The 18,901-nt window shown below is 37.2% G+C and overlaps 1 protein-coding gene across 2 annotated transcripts in view; it reads left to right on the top strand.

Moving 5' to 3' along the window:
* Positions 1-10,324, top strand: part of Stambpl1 (STAM binding protein-like 1) — a 44,552-nt gene extending 34,228 nt beyond the window's left edge. Inside the window, exons 7-11 of one of the 2 annotated variants that reach the window (XM_013017233.1) lie at positions 987-1,069; positions 3,122-3,259; positions 8,585-8,697; positions 9,595-9,694; positions 10,007-10,324. In XM_013017233.1, the coding sequence (XP_012872687.1) occupies positions 987-1,069; positions 3,122-3,259; positions 8,585-8,697; positions 9,595-9,694; positions 10,007-10,063 (491 nt within the window). In that variant the 3' untranslated portion in view covers positions 10,064-10,324. Of the gene's footprint in view, positions 1-986; positions 1,112-3,121; positions 3,260-8,584; positions 8,698-9,594; positions 9,695-10,006 lie in introns of both variants that reach the window. The other variant, XM_013017232.1, reaches the window with a different exon arrangement.
* Positions 10,325-18,901: the final 8,577 nt, after the last annotated feature.

The following is an 18,901-nucleotide window of genomic DNA, read 5'->3' as shown; positions in this document are numbered from 1 at the left end:
CATCCTGTGAATGACGTAGCTCTCTTTTCAGTTCTCTCTGGCTTATACTTTAAGCAACTTTCAGGCAACATCTTGCCTGGTTCTATAGATCAGATTATAGTAAATGAGATTAAGCAGGAATGGAGGTCTGGCTCAAGGGGTAGAGCACCAACCTAACAAAAAGATGCTGAGTTCAAACCTCAGTAATGCCATAAAAATAAATAAATAAATAGGACCATATTCTGTCACCAAATAAAGACCTTCGATGGGAACAATGCCAAGCACTTTTTTTTCTATATGTTTCAAACAACAAACACACTTACATTGGAGAGGAAAGAAGATCATAAGAAAATTAACCAGATCTTTCTTCAACAATGAAATGTTTATGCTTAGTACATATAGCATCCTCCGGGTACAGGAAGTTCCTATGACTATGAATAGCTAACCTCCAAGTGCTGTGTATGTGTTTCTGCCAGCAGTAAGTATTGCTAAATGCTGCTAATCCATGCTGGCAACATTCCCGAACCCAAGAGGAAATTCTTTTTGTCAGACATTGTCAGATGGAATTTGCATTCCATTTATTTTTTTAAGAATCATGATAGGTAAACATTGTAAGTTCATCACTGCTAATTATTTACAAAAATGTGCTTAGTAGATTGTTAAGTAATCTTAACTTTATTAAGATACAAGCAACCTGTAGTAATATTTACCCTATTTACTGTATATTGTATCATTTGCAAGTTGTGTTCTATGCAGCTTATGCATTTAGTAGTATATTTTAGGTGCCAAATGAGAACATATACACCTACGGAAATGGTTGTTCTAGGGCATAAACATGTAAACATCTCAACATTATACAGTTTTCTTTATAATTTTAAATTTCTTCTAACCAATATTTTTAAGTTCTTAACAAAATATGAAACACTTGATAATTGCATTTTTGAACGATTTTGAAGGGTAAGATGCAAGATATATTTTTAGCTTTTTCTCCTTTTTCTGTGTCTTAGATTTAGTGGTTGAAGGACTGAGATGTGTAGTTTTATCAAGAGATCTTTGCCACAAATTTCTGCTGCTTGCTGAATCAAATACAGTAAGAGGAATAGAAACATGTGGAATACTCTGTGGGAAACTGGTATGGTCTTTTTTTTTCCTATCTCATTGCACAGCATACTTTAGAATTAGCTTTTTTTGTAGTAAGCAGAGCAGAATAAAAACACGCTCAGAGTTACAAATATTATGACATTAGCCTTATGTAGATTAATTTCACTATTCATAGAGTGCTTCTTCTGGAAAATAGATTTTTTAAATTTCAAGGGCATTATGCTACTTGTTGTAGGAGAAATCACTCAAACCATAAATTAAATCTTTTTCTAGAAAAGTGATACTTATGACTATTCAGATTTCTAAGTCCATCCTCCTTTCTAAACTAAATTTCCAATGCAATCATTAATTTCACATACACTCATTTCACTTTCATTCAACTTGTTCTTTCTGTGGCAGACATTACTTGCAATTCCTTTTCAGATATGGAATAAAACAAAATTTAGTTGATTTCCCTTTTTTTAAGGAAACAGTTCAGCAAACTGTAAGCCCAGACCATACTTAATGATGAACATATTATTACCTGAAGTATTGTAAAAGGCTATGTCAAAATAAGAGAAGATAAAAGAGAGGCATCTTTTAGTTTATCATTGAAACAAAGATGAAAGGTTTATTTTAAAAATGTTCTTTGGTGGTCTTTTTTAGATAGCCATTTATAGTCTGGATCCAGGCATATTTTCATTATCCAACATATAAGGAGAATAATATGTTTTATTCAACACACATTCACCTGCTGTATTCCAATATTTCATTATCATATTTCCTCCAAGAGAAGAATCCACTGGTGACAAGCACACAGTGACCCACTGTCTAATACACACAGTCACCGTCTTTGCCCATCTGGTGGCTGTATTGGGGCTGGTGTCTCCTCCCTTACATCATATGAGATATTTAATTAGGTTGATTTGTGGACTAGCTTATTTTGGTTGATCCATGCATGTGTTATTCACTCACTCTTTCATGAAGCATACATTTTCAGAGAGCCTTTATGTTCCAGCGCCATGCTAGGTATAAAGTAGTCTATAGTAGCTTCATCCCTGCTGCATGATGATTACCTGGTCCTTGGGAAGAATCAGATGATTCTAAGTGGGGCCAAGTGGTCAGAGTAGAAGTTCAAGATGCCTGTCATGGGAATGAACTAGGGGAGCTAACCTTGTGTTTGGAGTAAGTGGAGAAGGGCTTGCAATCTAGATAGAAGGAGTAATGCCAAATTTGCAGGAAGATCCTCAGCTAGAGTGAGGATGGCTGGCACTGTGTTCTAAGGGTGGGGCATGGGATGAGAAAACACAGCTCCTCCCAACCAAGCAGCTCTTACCTGAAGATTGGCATTTACTTCCGGCCACTTCTTTTCTTTTTATCTATGAAGAAAATCATTTACTTTTATTTTCTCTTTATCTAATTGTAAAAGCAAAACAACTTACTTTTAGAAGGTCCTACTGAGTTTCTCAATCTTAAACAAAAGTCCTAAGCCTTGAAAAGAAAAGACAAATCAGGGTGTAGCGCTGTGGCTCAAAGTGGTAGAGTGCTAAGTCGTGAGTAGAAGAGCTCAGGGAGTGTGCCCAGGTCCCGAGTTCAAGCCCAATGATTGACAAAAAAAATTATTGATGAATTATTGATGGATTGATGAAAAACAGACAACCTCTACAACCTTCAGAAATATGCTTTGTCGTAGTATGAAGTTACTCAACTAGTATATCTCTCTCTAAATAAATTTGCCTTTATTTGTTCTGAGTTGTAGAGATCTAATAGGCTAAGACCTTATTTATTAATTAATTAAGCTCCCATAGACCCACCCTTCCAAATCCCAGGATGCTACTTCCAAATGATGTGTTCTACTTGAAAGAAAATGGATTATGAACTCCAACCAGCTGATTCTCAATACATTTGGTAAAAGTTAAGTTTTCATGTTAAAGTAGCACTTTGTTTTGGGCTTGAGAGGAGGGGTGATAAGAGTAGTAGAGGTGGTCTTTATTCTGGTATCAAATCTTCTCACATCCTACTCATTGTTTTTGTCCTATGCCTTTTGCTCATTCTTTTTCAGACACATAATGAGTTTACTATCACCCATGTGATTGTGCCAAAGCAGTCTGCGGGACCAGACTATTGTGATGTAGAGAATGTAGAAGAGTTATTCAGTGTTCAGGATCAGCATGATCTCCTCACTCTGGGCTGGATCCATGTATGTTTGACTTTTGGGGTTCGGTTTATGTTTGGATGGTGTGTTCTTTTCCTCTGAAAGAAATTAATTTCATTAATTTCTTGTTTTCAATTTTTTTCCAGCTATAAAAAAGCCATATTACAAAATCTTTTTTCAATGTGAAGTTGTATCTAAATCTGTCAAAACTGGGCTATGTTTTTTTTTATCGTGCCATTCAAAGTTGAGAAAGAGACTATAATATTTGGAAATTAGATGACTTTTTCCTGATGGTTTTACTGCCAGATTTTTAATTGTTTTGAATAGGTAGTTATTATATGTTTTTGCCTTTTGCTTATGATCTACATTCAATTATTTTTAATTTCTTAAGATGTTTCTTTGAAAAAGGATTCATATGGACTGAAAAGGGTTCATACATTTTAATGCATGCCCTACAAGCCAAGGATGTGTATATTGTATAAATGGATTTGGAGTAGAGCAAAGGATCAAAAACAATGGGTTCCAACACAGTGTTAGAACTTTTTGTAGAGTAGGAAAGGCCTAATAAGTCAAATCGTGTGGCACATCACATTCTCTGCTCTGCTAAGAGTTCACTGTAGGAACACCATCAAGTTGCTTTAGCAGTCTAAATGTCAGCTTTTGCCAGGCACAAATTGGGAATCATAATACTTGACCTCATATTATTTTGAATATTAAGTGTGATACAGCCAGAAAATTTCTGACCATGATTTTTTAGGGACTTAGAACTATAATTGTTATTATTGGTGATGATGCTTTGTTTCATTTTGTTTGTTATCCATTATTCAGTCCAATTAAAGGACAATCTTTTCTATTCAGCTCCACACAGCTGGGCTTGTGGTGCCAGTTTAGTCCATTTGTGCTAGAGTAGGTAATTTATAAAGGACAAAAATTTCATTCTTACAGTTCTAGGGCTGACAAGTCTAAAATCAAGTCTGTGGTCTTGGTATCTGCAGAGGATGCTCTCTGCTTCCAAATGGGGCGTTATTGCTCTGTCCTCACCTGATAAAATGCAAAAAGGAAAGAGATAACTCCTTGACCTTGAGCCCTTTTATAAGGGTGCTAGCAGTCAACCCCCAAAGGTCACATTCCTTGATACTTTTGCATTGGATATTAAGGCTTTACATGCATTTTGGAGGAAACACCATCATTCAACCATAGCAGGAAGGAGCAAAAGTCACCTTCTACATAGAGTACACTGGCTACTATTTACAGAGCATATCCTTGGGTATCTTGGAGAGTCCTAGAGAATAAGAAGTGAAGTCAGCCTGTGGTGTTCCTGCCTAGAAACTCAGGAGGCTGAGGTCTGGAGAACTGAAAAATCAAGGCCGGCCCAAGCAGTAAAGCCCACAAGATTTCATTTCCAATATAGCAAGCAAGTGAGGCTGAAGATGTGATTCAAGTGGCAGAACACCAGCCTAGCAAGTAGTGAGGCTCTGAGTTCAAACCCTAGTATCACCAAAAGATCAAAATAAAAAAGAAAGAGCCAGGCACTGGTGGCTCATACTTGTAATCCTAGCTACCCAGGAGGCAGAGATCTGAGGATCAAGGTTCAAAGCCAGCCTAGGCAAGAAAGTCCATGAGACTCTGATCTCCAATAAACCACCAGAAAAAAAAAAACAGAAGTGGTGCTGTGGCTCAAGTGGTAGAGTGCTAGCCTTGAGCTGAAGAGCTGAGGGACAGTGCCCAGGCCCAGAGTTCAAGCCTCATGACAGAAAAATGAAAGAAAAAAAGAAAGAAATGATCATTTTGTATTTTATATTTGCATTACTTGTTTATAGAGAAGCTGTGGGTGGGAACAGAAGAACATACATAGCTAGCAAACATTGTATTATGTAATTTAGGAGGGTGGAAGAGACTATAAATTACTATTTTCCTTTAGTCAGAAACTGCTAACCTCCAAAATTTCCAGGTTCCCTCACCGACTGAGTGAAGTTAATGAGTACCTTCTCTCCTCCCTGAATTTATGCAAAACAATATAGACTAATATAGATGAATATAAGAAGTGATTTACAATAGAATTCGCAAAACTTTACATTATTTGTTGTTGCTAACAGTAAGGAATATGCCTTACTGTTTTCTTGGAAATTACTGCATTTTAAGTACAATGTCAAGCCAAGTATGATTCCTGTAATGAGTGCATTATAAAGCAAAAAAATTGTAGCAACCTAAAAATGTTATACCTTTAAGTGATGTGAGTATGTAGACAAATTGTTGTTAGTTTATCTTACAAAACAATTCCTAAATTAGAAGCAAAAGTTTTGTTTTTCCTGTTGTCTTCTGGTTATATAATATTTTCAATGGTAAATTTAAATTATTTTATGAAGTTGGCTTACTTCTAGAATTCCAGAGCTCAGCTTTTTAATTTATTTTACTGTATCAAGTTGTAGTTCTATAAGAATACAAACAACATTTTTGTTTCTAAACTTTAGTGGTTGTAAACACTTTTTTTGTGGTACTTTTTTTTTGGAGGGGGCGGGGGTTGTAATACTAGCAACAGATTCTAGAGCTAACTTTTCTCAGATATAAATAAGTCATAAGGAAGAAAATCTAAATCAGAACCAGACAGAATTGGATCTGGATTTAGGTTTCTTGGCTTGACTTGCTGTCTGAGCTCCAGCAAATTATTGTTCTACTGCAAACCTTCATTCCTTCATGTGTAAGAGGTGGATAAACATAGCCCTGATCTTCTCTTGTGAGAATTCAATGATGTGTTTAGTACCTGCATTGCAATAAATGTCAATTGCTGCTCTTACTATCACCATCATCTTCATTTCTTTAAATTCAGGAAATGGGAGAACCCTTCTCCCATGAAAGAGACTTTCTCCTCATAAAAGAAGTGGTTCTCTTGTCTCAGAGATGCTCATGTGGTATGCATTCAGTCTGGAGATACATTCCCAAGCATATTAACTAGTGTGTTGACAACCTTATTACTACCTCCACGGCAAATGTATGTCCTTTGAACACTTCTTAATATTTACCAAGAGACATAGAAAGCTTTATTTTTCTATAAGAAAGAATTCCCTGAAGACAACAGGATGCCAGTTCATACTAGTCACACTCCTATTAAATATTTGGGATTTTAAAAGCTAGGGTAGAACAATAGGGGTATGCTTTTCATTTCCAAAGTCTAGTTCAATCTCAGTATCAAAAAGGGGTGGGGGTAGGGCGGAGGTAGTGTCAGGATAATCCTATTCTTTGGCTAATCTAATTATTTATAGACCAGCAGTTATTGTATTTTTCGCTGTGGAAGGTGTTTCTGTAAATAACCAGATGACTTTCACTTTGTTCTATTATATCAACACGAGAAAAAAAATCTAATTCCTGCACTTCTACAATCTACACTGGTTGCTATAGAAAAGCATCAAGCTATTGTTATAGACCCATTCTTCTTTAGTTAATAATGACAACACTAAAATAAAACAACCCATGCAATTAGTAAGAGCCAATGGCTTTCTATGTGCTAGGCACTGTCCTAACAACTCTGTACAGGTTGTCCTTTTCATCTTCAAACCAATCCCATGAAGAAAGTGGTTGTCACCAGCTTTACAAATGATGATGTTGCCAAAAGGAAGTTCAGTGGTCTGCACCCTGAATACAGTGAGTCTTGGAAAGAGGACCTAGACAATATGTGCCAGGGACATTTCGGTTCTGGGTTTAGATGGTCATATTCTTTGTCTTTTTAAAGGTCATTTGATTTTAACTGAAATTTTCTTTTTTGTGTACGTTTTTTATTGTAAAAATACTGTACAGAGGGGCTACAGTTACATGAGCAAGGTAATGAGTACATTTGCTATGGAGCATTGTTGCCTCCTCCTTTGTTTTCCCCCTAACATCTCTTCCCTCCCATCTCCTCAGCTACACCCCCCCACCAAGCCAAAGTTGTAAAGCTGGTTTTCAACATAGTGTCTTGTACATCTCATTGTTGCAATGGGTCAACCTGTATCCCTATTTAAGCATTTTGTTTTTTCACTTCCCATCCCCAAATTAGAGAAGTGTATATACAAGATGCAGGGCACTAGAATCAAATACAGTGAAAACAGGGGTTATACCATGGGGGAGGAACATATAAACAAACAAAAAATTACATGGTACATTATAAATACAATAGCAAATCAGAAACAAATACAAACAATAGCAAGGAAGAAAGAAATTTGTGTCCCTATCTTGGGGTTCATTTTGCTTAACATCATCTTATGTGGTCATATGTCCATAGCTTTTGACCTTTTCTACTTGTCCTACTCATGTACTAGTTATTGCAAATCAGAGAAACCATGGGACCAATGTTTCTTTGGGCCTGGCTGATTTCACTTAATATAACTTTTTCCAAGTCTTTCCATTTCCTAACAAATGGGGCAATGCCATTCTTTCTGATGGAGACATGAAATTCCATTGTTTATATATACCACATTTTCTTGATCCATTCATTTACTGAGGGGCATCTGGGTTGGTTCCATATCTTAGCTATGGTGAATAATGCTGCGATAGATAAACACAGTTGTGCTGGTAGAATTAATATGCCCTTGTTTGGGTAAATGCCCAAAAGAGGGATTGCTGAGTCATAGGGGAACTCTATGTGGAGTCTTTTGAGGAATCTCCATACTGCTTTCCAAAGTGGTTGAACAAGTTTACACTCCCACCAACATTATCTGAAATTTTCAATCACAACACATGCATGCATTTTCCATAAGTACATATGAACCACTGGTTTTGCCTTTCATGAACACAAGTCTGTGTAGAGTCTGAAACTTGGAATATTTGTTTTTATCTTCTACTTTGTTTTCCAATCATGTGAACATTTGATGGCTGAACAGGATGAATCCCTGATATTTTCAACAGCCTGGAGCCTCCTCCTTCTGTTTCTAGGAAATGCTGTTGTGTCATTAATGAAAAAGGCACAGAAGTAACACTCAATATATGTTTCTGGTCCAGGGTTTCCAGTTATAGCTCTGCTCTTTAGCCAGCTGTATGATTAAGCCAGTATCCCTTCCTGTGTGTCTCAGGATGAAAGATGTCAAATGACTTGTGATGATTAAATGAGAAGCCATTTGAAAGCCTTCTTTGTAACTTAATGTTTCTTAACAAGGGAAAATCACTTTCCCTCCAGGAAGCCATGTCTCAGGCTTGCACTGACCCCATACAAATACAGGAATGTATAAAGGAAAAGACCATGCCGATAAACTATTTGTTGGAAAAATCCTTATTTGGTTAAAATGGTAAAAAAAAAAAAAAAGAAGAAGAAAAAGATGTAGTATTTCCTCAAAGAACAGTTGATAGAACCTGGTTAGGCTGCACTCTCCTTGATATGACAGTCTTCTGTTCTGTTCTTAGACACATCCCACACAAACTGCGTTCCTATCCAGTGTTGATCTCCACACTCACTGCTCCTACCAGCTCATGCTACCAGAGGCCGTCGCCATTGTGTGTTCCCCCAAGCACAAAGAGTAAGTATGCCTGTGAGGGGAGACCTGGAATGTTTGGTCTGGGCTGCTGGATACAATGTGTCCACCTGCTACTAGGTGTGACCCAGGAAGCTCTTAGGGAAAAGAAGGGGATGGTCATTTCCCAAATACAAATACTACAGTGCCGAGATCTTTGTTTTCTAAGGACCTTGTGCAGAAATAATTCAGACTTCTCTTTCTTCAAGGAATGTGACTCTGAAATGGACATTTAACAGGGATGTGATTCTAGTTTGATTTTTTTTATATCTTATGTGTACTACTTTATGTCTTATCAAAAACTTTATGTCTTATCATTCAGCCTCAGCTAAATGACCCCCAAAACTTTCCTAGTTTGGAAGAAAAAGATGATTGTAGAGTGAATGTGTTCATAGGAATCAGAGAAACTTACTTTGAAGTTTTGGCTTCACCCATCCATCCACCCGTCTTAGCCAACTTGATCATTGGGTGTCCCAGCTCCTTTATACTGCCTAGCCTACATCAATGTGAAAATGAAATTAGACAATACTGCATGTAAAATGCTCAGCATAGCTCCTTACACCACAGCAAGCACTCCCTAAATATTTGCTGTTGCTACGAACAGCACTACTATTATTGGAAACATCAGAAACACCTGCCCTTCTAGGGTCCTCCAGGGGTAGAAGATGTCAGGCTTTCCTCTATGCAAGCATTTGGAAACCATTGCCTCTCCTAAGGTTCTCTCTTGTAGATTGTCATGAAAAGAACAGTGAGGGGGAGAGAACACCGAATTCCTAGTTTGTGTCTCCTTCCACTGTCCTATTTGAGGAATGTATCCGTTGTGCCATTTAAATGTAGAACCTGGATTTCCCAATTGTTCCTGAATTTTATACTTATTTTTCTTCTCTTCATCTCAAAATATAGTACTGGTATCTTCAGGCTCACCAATGCTGGCATGCTTGAGGTTTCTGCTTGTAAAAAGAAGGGTTTTCATCCCCACACAAAGGACCCCAGGCTGTTCAGTGTGAGTACATAGTGTTGAATCTTGGGGTAGATATCTATCTATCTATCTATCTATCTATCTATCTATCTATCTATCTATCTATCTATCTATCTATCTATCTATCTATCTGTTTGTCTGTCTGTCTGTCTGTCCATCCGTCTATCTATCTATCCATCCATCCATTCATCTATCTACCTATCTGTGTGTGTGTGTGTGTTTACTTCCCTGAAAAAAACTTGACAATATCTTAATAACTGGGAAAGGTTTTAAATTGGGAAACTTACACTCGTGTGTCAAACATTATGAAGTAACTCCATTTTTTTCCCTCCATAGATATGCAAACATGTGTTGATAAAAGACATAAAAATAACTGTGCTGGATCTGAGGTGATACGTACCAAATCGAAGCATCATCAACTCTACACCCCTGCCCATGGTCATGTGATTGCCAGATTTTCCTAAGATGTTTCCAGAAATGACTGATATTTTATATTTATACATTTTAGATGAGGAAGTTTGATATTTATTGCTCTCGCATATTTTGAAGTTTTCTTTTTCAGTTGCTTTCTCTCAAGAGAGATAACATGGTATTCAATCAATATCTATTAATGTACCCAAATACTATCACCAGATAATAAATTGTGCTGCAAAAAACCCACAAACACATAATTTGCCTGGTATTTATGGACGTTTCTGCCTATATTTCCAGACCTTTAAATGTTTATATTTTTTAAATTCATAAAATGTAATTCCAAACAAGAAATTCTGCGTTTAGTTGTCTCCAAGTCAAGTCCTCTGTTATTATTCCCTTTCCTGTAGTATTAGGGAAGCAGTTTCCAGATGAGAGAAGAAACATGGCAGCTGACTATTGGCAGAGCCTAGTCTGTGTTTTTGGATGCATGTAAGCTCAGGCTCAGAGTCATGTTTAGAGTTAACCAATGTAGGACATCTGAACAACAGGTGTCAACTCAACAATCAAGTGTCAGAGAGCCTGGGACAATTGATTGACTAGATTTAGAAGACTGAAGGCAGAGGGGCTTAGATAAACTTTTAAAAAGTATATGTATGGGGCTGGGAAGTGGCTCAGTGGTAGACTGCTTGCCTCACATGCATGAGGCCCTGGGTTCGATTCCTCAGCACCACATAAGCAGAAGAAGCCGGAAGTGGCTCTGTGGCTCAAGTGGTAGTGTGCTAGCCTTGAGCTGAAGAGCTGAAGGACAGCACCCAGGCCCAGAGGTCAAACCCCACAACCAGGGAAAACAAACAAACAAACAAACAAAAGTATATGTATATCTATGTATGCCTATAGATATACATATATGCATATATGCATATATACATATATAATAACAGAGAAAATAGAAATAATGTTCAAAACAGAGTAATATAAATACAATGTCATGGCATTACTAAGACTTGGAGTGATATTGGTGACTATTGTTTAGATAAATAAGTGTTTACCAGGGCTGGGAAGGTGGCTCAGTGGTAGAACACTTGCCTTGCATGCATGAGGCCCTGAGTTTGAATGCTCAGCACCACATAAGAAAAAAGAAAAAATCTGGAAATGTGGTTCAAGTGGTAGAGCACTAGCCTTGAGCTGAAGAGCTGAGGGACAGTGCCCAGGCCAAGAGTTCATGCCCCACGACGGGACCGCTCCCTCCCCAAAAAAGAAAAAGTTTACCTCATCCAAAAGATACAGGTCAAATAGAAGGAAGAGCACATTAAAATTAGTAAGGGAACAAACAGAATGAAGCATGGTGTAGGAAATGTAGCTACAAATATAAGAAAGAAAGAATGAGAGTGATAATACTAACCATTTTGAGAACTGGGAAGTAATCTTGAGGATGCTGGAACTGAGTCTCTAGGGACAGCCTAAATCTAAACAGACATCTGGGCCATACTGAGTTGGCTGCTTTTTTCTTAATCAACAATCCTGGATCACCTCTACCTTTTAGTTGCCCTTTTCATCCTCTAGTGTCTTAGCACTTGCTTTTAATCTAGCTTTTTACTCTTTTCTTTCCAACTGTTATGCTTCATTTCCCAAATATCTCTCCCTGGATCTCTGCTTTTTTGTTGATAGGTTCAAACAAATCCTGACCAGCCACTTATCTTCTCTGTGTGGAGGAGGCCAAACACAGCTTTCCCAGTCTTTGCTTTTCTCCTGGCATCATATCTGCATGGAGAACACTGGCATGTGTGTGTGTATGCATGCGTGCATGCGTGTGCATGCATGTGCACAGGCCCTGAGGCTTGAATTCAGGGCCTGGGCACTGTCCCTGAACTTCTCCTCCAGGCTAGCACTCTACCACTTGAGTTCACACCTCCATTTCTGGTATATTTTGGTCTGGGTTGGCTACAAACAGTGATCCTCAGATCCCTACCTCATGAGAAGCTACAATTACAGGTGCCACCAGTGTCCAGCCTAGCATTGGCTTTTTAATTCAATCTTTTATGTATTCCAACAAGGGATATTCCCTGTGCTCTTTACTTAGATAAGTTCACATTCTTCCTGTTTATTCTTCAATATTGATAGTAGGCCAATCAAGTGTTGCTTGTTTTTATTCATGAATCAGTGACCTGTTTTATGACTACATGTATCCTTGGTAATTTCACATCTCAGACTTCAGAGAACAACTCCATTTGCTCTGTATGTGGGAACTTAAGTCCATGGTCATACTTTCAAAGGGTGGCTTTGCCATTTTATACTTAGTGTGCAGGCTTAATTTCTGAACTCTTAAGTATACCATAACACTGAGCAAAGGAAAGGATTATATTATGTCCAGGAATAAATTGTATCTGCTGGGAAAAGGGATATTTAAAAAAGGAGTAAGAATCTCTGTGTAGAAGTAAAAGATGAAGTATTATAGCATGAGTATATAAAATGATGTAAATACTATAGATGTTGAACAGTACCTACATATAAAATGTCTTGGCTGGGAGCCAAGAACATTTCCAGAGAGAAGATAAAGAAAAACTGTGCACATGCAAAACCAGAGATGTCCCTTTATAATGGGAAATGAGAAATACAAATTTTACTAAAAAGATACATTTTATCTCCTTTTTTTTTTTTTTTGATTGGTTGTGGGTCTGGGCCTGGGCACTGTCCTGAGCTCTTCACCTTGAGGCGATCACAGTACTACTTGAGACCAAGCACTACTTCTGGTTTTCTGATGATTAATTGGAAAGAAGAGTCTCACGGACCAGCCTGCCCTGGCTGGCTTTGAACCTCAATCCTCAGATCTCAGTCTCCTGAGTAGCTAGGATTAAAGGCGTGAGTCACCAATGCCCAGCTTATCTTCTTAAGCAAGATAGTCATTCTTGGTCCTTTGATTCTATTACAAGAAGAAGTAAAACTTTAGGTATGAGACAGAGTTTGAAAATTGTTCCTTTAAAGGGGCTTTCTTCTGGTTTTCTTCTAGCCAAGTTCAAAGCCAAGTTTGACTTCCCAGAAAATCATGCTATAGAGGTAGACTTTGGGAGACAACAAACCAGTGAGCTGAGCTTGCCTGTCAGGGTGTCTTTTAGGTTTCAGGTCTGAAAGAAGAAACAACAGGATGTTAAGCCCACCATTGAGAAGTACTTTGGCCATGAAAGAGAACCCAGGCCAGCTATCCTGGAGAGCTGCAACAGCAGACATGCCTGACCACTTGTGCCTTCCTAGCAGCAATGTGGCTTTCTCTTTTGCATATGAATTAGCCCTAGACCTCAGCCAATGTCTTCCTCCAAAGTCAGAGATAATTCTCTTTCCCTTTCAGGCTCTTGCTTCTACAGAAAATGGAACCTATCAATTTTGAGCTTTGTTTGGATTTTAATACTAATCTGTCTGTGATACACAGTGCCTGGCACCTAGTTTGTAACGTTGAGGTCCTTAACACTTGGGAACTTAGAATGTGGTTGTATATAAAGATAAGGTCTTTAGAAAGATGATGAAGGCAAAAGGAGAACACTAGGGGGCCCCAATCCATCACAACTGGTTTACTCAAGAAGAAAACATTGGAACCAGCACATCTACAGGAAAGACAGTGTGAAGAAGGAGGTGGAAGTCATCCATCTGTAAGAAGGGGCCCCAGAATAAAGCAATCTGCTGACAGGTTCATCTCAGAATCTGCTTTCCAGAAGTGTGAACAGAAGAACAACAATAAGAATGTTTATTGTTTAACTAGTCTGGTATTTTGATATGGCCACCCAGCAAATTAATACCGTTCTTAATGTTTACTGAATATTTGAGGTCTTTTTCCTTTTCTTTTTCATTTTCTCGTCTTTTCATCACAGACTAATGGGAAGTGGCTTTCTTTGTTGTTATGTGCAGCAGAGATTATTCTTTTCTCCACAGACCTTCTAAATTATACAAGAGCAGAGCAGAAGGTTTGTGCATTATCCTTAGCTACTGAATTTACTCTCAATTTCTTTTTATTAGGATTTTTGCTTATGGAAAGTTGATGTTGTGTTTGAGGCAAACTCTTCAAATTAGTTTTTACTCATTTTGTTTCATGAACAGCCATATAAATGGACTGAAGATTGTGTTGTTGCAACAATTGACGTTAGTTGAAGCTTGCTGCTGAAGTGGTCCCAAATGTGGCAAGCAGATGTTCTCTTGTGAGAACATCACCCCAAGCCTCACAGAATTCTCTGGCAAGATAGATTCTTCTGTGAAAAGGATGCTTGAGAAATGCCATACATTTGGCAATGATTAAGGAAGAAAAGTAAACATTCAGGCTTTGTTCTTCTTAGAAGAATTTTCTCATTATTTATTGTGCAGACAGCTATTATGCGAGGAACTCTTCTTTATTAAAAAACTTGCCTGTCCCTTGACTTTTCATGAAGCAAATATATCTTTTCTTTGGAAACAACTGGGGGTTGGGGAGAGACATAAGGTAGTAGTTCTTAAAGGGTCATAACACATGTCCAAAAATGACAGTTAAAAAATCATGAATGTCACAATAAAACTCCTTGTACAACTAATATATGTTAGTAATAAATCTTTTAAAAATATATCAAAAGGTATGTCTGATTGGGGGCCACTATAAAATATTATAAACTAAACAGCAAAACATTCATGTTCACTACTCTGGGGATCAGGTTTGTACTTTGCAACCCCACCCCCACCCCATACACACGCACACTTCTTACTTTGTTCTCTCAGAAAAGGAGAGATATTATGGCATGTCCTTCCTTGGAGGTCACTAATCTCATTACAATGGCTACATCCTCTGGACTGTATCACCTGCTCAAGCCCTTCCTTCTAAATGTCACCATATCCAAGGTTAGGATTTCCTTTCTTTTCTCTTCATCTTTTTTTTTTAAATTTGTTATTTTTATTGTAGAGGTGATGTAGAGAGGAGTCACAGTTACATAAGTCATTTACAATAAGTACATTTCTTATTGAACCATGTTCCCCCTTCCTTTACTCTCAGTTTTTCCCTCCAGTCCCCACTCACATGTTGTATAGTTCACTTTACACAAAGTGTCTAGTGAGTACTGATGCTGTATTTGTTCACCCTTTGTCTCACTTTTTTCTGTATTCCTCCCTTACTCTCCCAAAGACAAACTTACAAACAAGAAAAAGACAATGAAAACCACCACCACAACAAATCTCTTCCTTCCATTTCTTGGGAGTTCATTTAGAAAAATATTATTTAATATGATTATATGCACATAGCTATTGAGACTTTGTAATCCACTCCTATGAATATCCTCCTTTGTTATCACTGTGTAAATACCTAGAAACCTGTATAATTTATCATGTCCATATATATAAACATATACATATTTACCATTTAATATGTTCACTTGTAGATTTATAAGCACATTCTAATTATCATAAATGAGGAAAAACACGCAACCTCTGTTTCTTTGGCTCTCGCTTACTTTGATGTCAGAAGAATCTGGCAGAAATATTCAGACTGTTATAAAGCAAATGTCAACATATTAATTTTCCCCATAAAACACAGTTGTCTTGTGTTGTTCGGATACGACCTCACTTAGTTAAATATAGATGCACAGTCAGTGGTAAATGCTGAAAAAATCCAAAGACACTTTATTTTCTTTGCCAATATGATGACAAAAATGTTCATTTTGTGAATAATTTCAGTATGATAAGTATACAAAGAAATTTGTGGAGATGTTTTTAAAAAGCATGTGGTGTTGTGAAGATTTATAGCAAAAAGGAAATGTAAAATGCTTTTATAGTACTTTTGTTTAACTGATGATATATTAATACATTTATATATATATATATTAATACATATATAAATACATTAGTTTCACCTGCTTTAACTTTTACTTTGTCTATGTGAAAACAAGATTATTTACATTGCTGGCATTATATTTTTTACCTCTTTGGAGTGCCATATGGCATTTTCCTTAGATCTCATGTTTATATTTCTTTTAAATATAATCATTCATGAGTAGGTGAATAGTTATTATTATATTTTCTATGATGTGGTGTTAAAGGGCCTATCTGATGACACTTCAACACCACATTGACATAAACAATTACTCATTAATAGCATAGTTTTGAAAAAGAACTACCAATTGATTAAGTCCCATTATTGTGAAATGCCAACTTAGGGAAAAACAAACTTTGGAAATTAATGTTATAAAACTAGATCAACGTAATTTTATATCAACAATGCTGTTTTGTAATTGCTATGCTTTTAATTTCATAATACTTTTACAATCAAATAAATTTAACAAAATTTTTTTAATCTGTGTATGCATTTGAATAACTAAAAAAGGGTTGGAGGAATAGAAAAGATGAAGAAAATCCAGGGGAGGATATATTACTTTAAAAGAAGTTTATTATATGCAAGATGTATCACTCACTATGGGGTGTTAGAGTTGGGGATGGTAGGTGTGGAGAGGAAGAGGGTAAAAGAAGGGAAAAAAGAGAGAGATGAACCTTGGCAGAAGGAAAAGAATTGCCCATTGACTTTGTTTATTTGCAGTAAATTTCTTGGCACTAACTAGACCACAAGATATTTTTAAACCAAATGCAAATAATTAGATCTTTTCTTCTTTTCCATTAAGGAAGTTCACTTATATATCTGTGTTTGATAAATAAGAGTTGACAGTAAAAAAAAAATGAAGTTGTTTATTCAAATTGCCTCTTTCTGGGTGAATCACAAGGCTAGGAATGGATTGACTCACATTCTTGAGTCTGAAAAGCATGTTAACAACAACAAAAAAAAAAAAAAGGAAAAAAAGGCCTTTACATGTTATTTAAAATGTAAGCTTGTAATACAAAAGCTGATATGTAAAGAATATCAAACAAACTCCTAGAGCATATTTGCTAATTATAGGATAGGCTTTATACATACACTTAGCAATTACTCTACCACTGGCTACATCCCCAGCCAGATTAACTTAAAAAGTGCACAGTTCACTTTTTATTATCAGTCATGGGACTTGAACTCAGGGCCTGGGCAAGCCTATCCTAATTTTAATGGCTTTATCAAAAAGACCAAAATAAGAAAGCTGGGGAGGATGAAGAATAAAGGAAAGTGTCATATGCTCTTGGTGGTAATGTAAATTAGGATAGCCATTATACCATTATGGTGATTTCTGAAAAAATAAGATAAAAATAGAACTACAAAAAAGTGTAGAATTCAGCAGTTTGTAGAACCTTCACAACTTTGTATACTCACTCTCTCTGTTCAGTTTCAAAGCATTTCCATGACTAGAGAAAAACCCATCCAGCAGTTTCTCCCCATTTCCCACCCCTTTCCTAGCCCCTGCCAGTTATCAACCTACATTCTGTTGCTATAGATTTATTTATCCTGGATATTTCACACAAATAAAATCATACAAAATATGAGCTTTTTGTCTAGTGTAACAATTTTTGAAGGTTTATTCCCAAATAATCTGTATCAATATTTTAGTTCTTCTTATGGTTAACGTTCTATTGTGTTTATATATCACATTTATTCATCCATTTGTGCACATTTGGAGGTTTTGCCCACTCACAATCTGCACTTAGTGAAGATAATAGAATTCGTGTACTTATTTTTCTGTTTTTTTTTTCAGTGCAAGAGATCAGAATCCAAGGCCTTCTGTTCTATCCTTAGCCTTGGTTTCTGAGACAGGATCTCACTGTGTAATTCTAGAAGGCCTCAAACTCATGATCCTTCAGCCCCAGCCACTCAAGTGCTAAGATTACAGATGTGTGCCACCACACTTACATAGGTAGTTGTTTGAGTGCTATTTTTAGATCTATACATACTGAGGACTGCAGTTGCTAGATCATATAATTTAATGGTTAACTTTTTGACAGGGTCTCAAGAATAAATTCTACAGCAGCTCGACCATTTTGCATCCCCATTAGCAAGGTATGAGTGCTACAGTTTCTCCACACCTGTGTCAACATTTCTTCTTCTATTTGATGTTGTTATTGTTTGCTGGTGGGGGGGGGGCGCTTTAACTCAGGACCCTGGGCACTGTCCCTGAGCTCTTTTGCTCCAGGCTACTGCTCTATCACTATAAGTGACAGCTTCACTCCTGGTTTTTTTTTTTTTTTTTGTTGGTTAGCTGGGTACAAGTCTCATGGACCTTTCTGCCCTGGCTGGCTTCGAACAGTGATCTTCTGATTTTAGCCTCCTGAGAGTAGCTAGGATTACAGGAGTAAGCCACCATCGCCCAGCTAGGTTTTTTTTGCCATCCTATTGTGACCTAGAAATAGATCACTAATTAATTCAAAGTGGAATTTTGGCAATAAAGAAGAGTTGATGATGTCTGCGGCTTCTAGCACCCACTCACCCTCAACATTCTCCTCTTGTGTAAGATAATTGTCTCAGATCTTTGTCAAGTTCAGTTGCACCATGTTTAGGAAGGGAACTCGATTATATCAAGGATGGTCAGATCTTTTGACTGGTAGGATGAAACATATAGAAAACAGAACAACCAACAGGCATCACCGATGGTCATTCTTTTAGAGCATTCTTGCTTGCTTCTGAATGCAATGGTCTGTGTGTTCATAAGGGGGAAGATGGACTGAAACATCCACCTGAAACCACAAACTGACTTGCAAGAACAAGAGCTGATTCTAAATTTAAGTGGAGTCATGCCTATGCTTATTACTCTAATACCATATTTTTTGCCCAAGTCTTTTAAGGCAGCCATCCTGATTGTGTTACATCCTGGTTGGACCACCAGAGGGAGCCAACTTGTAACCCCGGTCAACAGAATAGAGGTAATCCGCCAGATGTTGATGTGAGAAGCCAAAAGCCACAAG

Source organism: Dipodomys ordii, unplaced genomic scaffold (genome assembly GCF_000151885.1).
Source record: "Dipodomys ordii isolate 6190 unplaced genomic scaffold, Dord_2.0 Scaffold34, whole genome shotgun sequence".
Classification (NCBI taxonomy): Eukaryota; Metazoa; Chordata; class Mammalia; order Rodentia; family Heteromyidae; genus Dipodomys; species Dipodomys ordii.
Note: the sequence above shows the minus strand (reverse complement) of the source record. Positions and strands in the feature narration are given on the sequence as shown.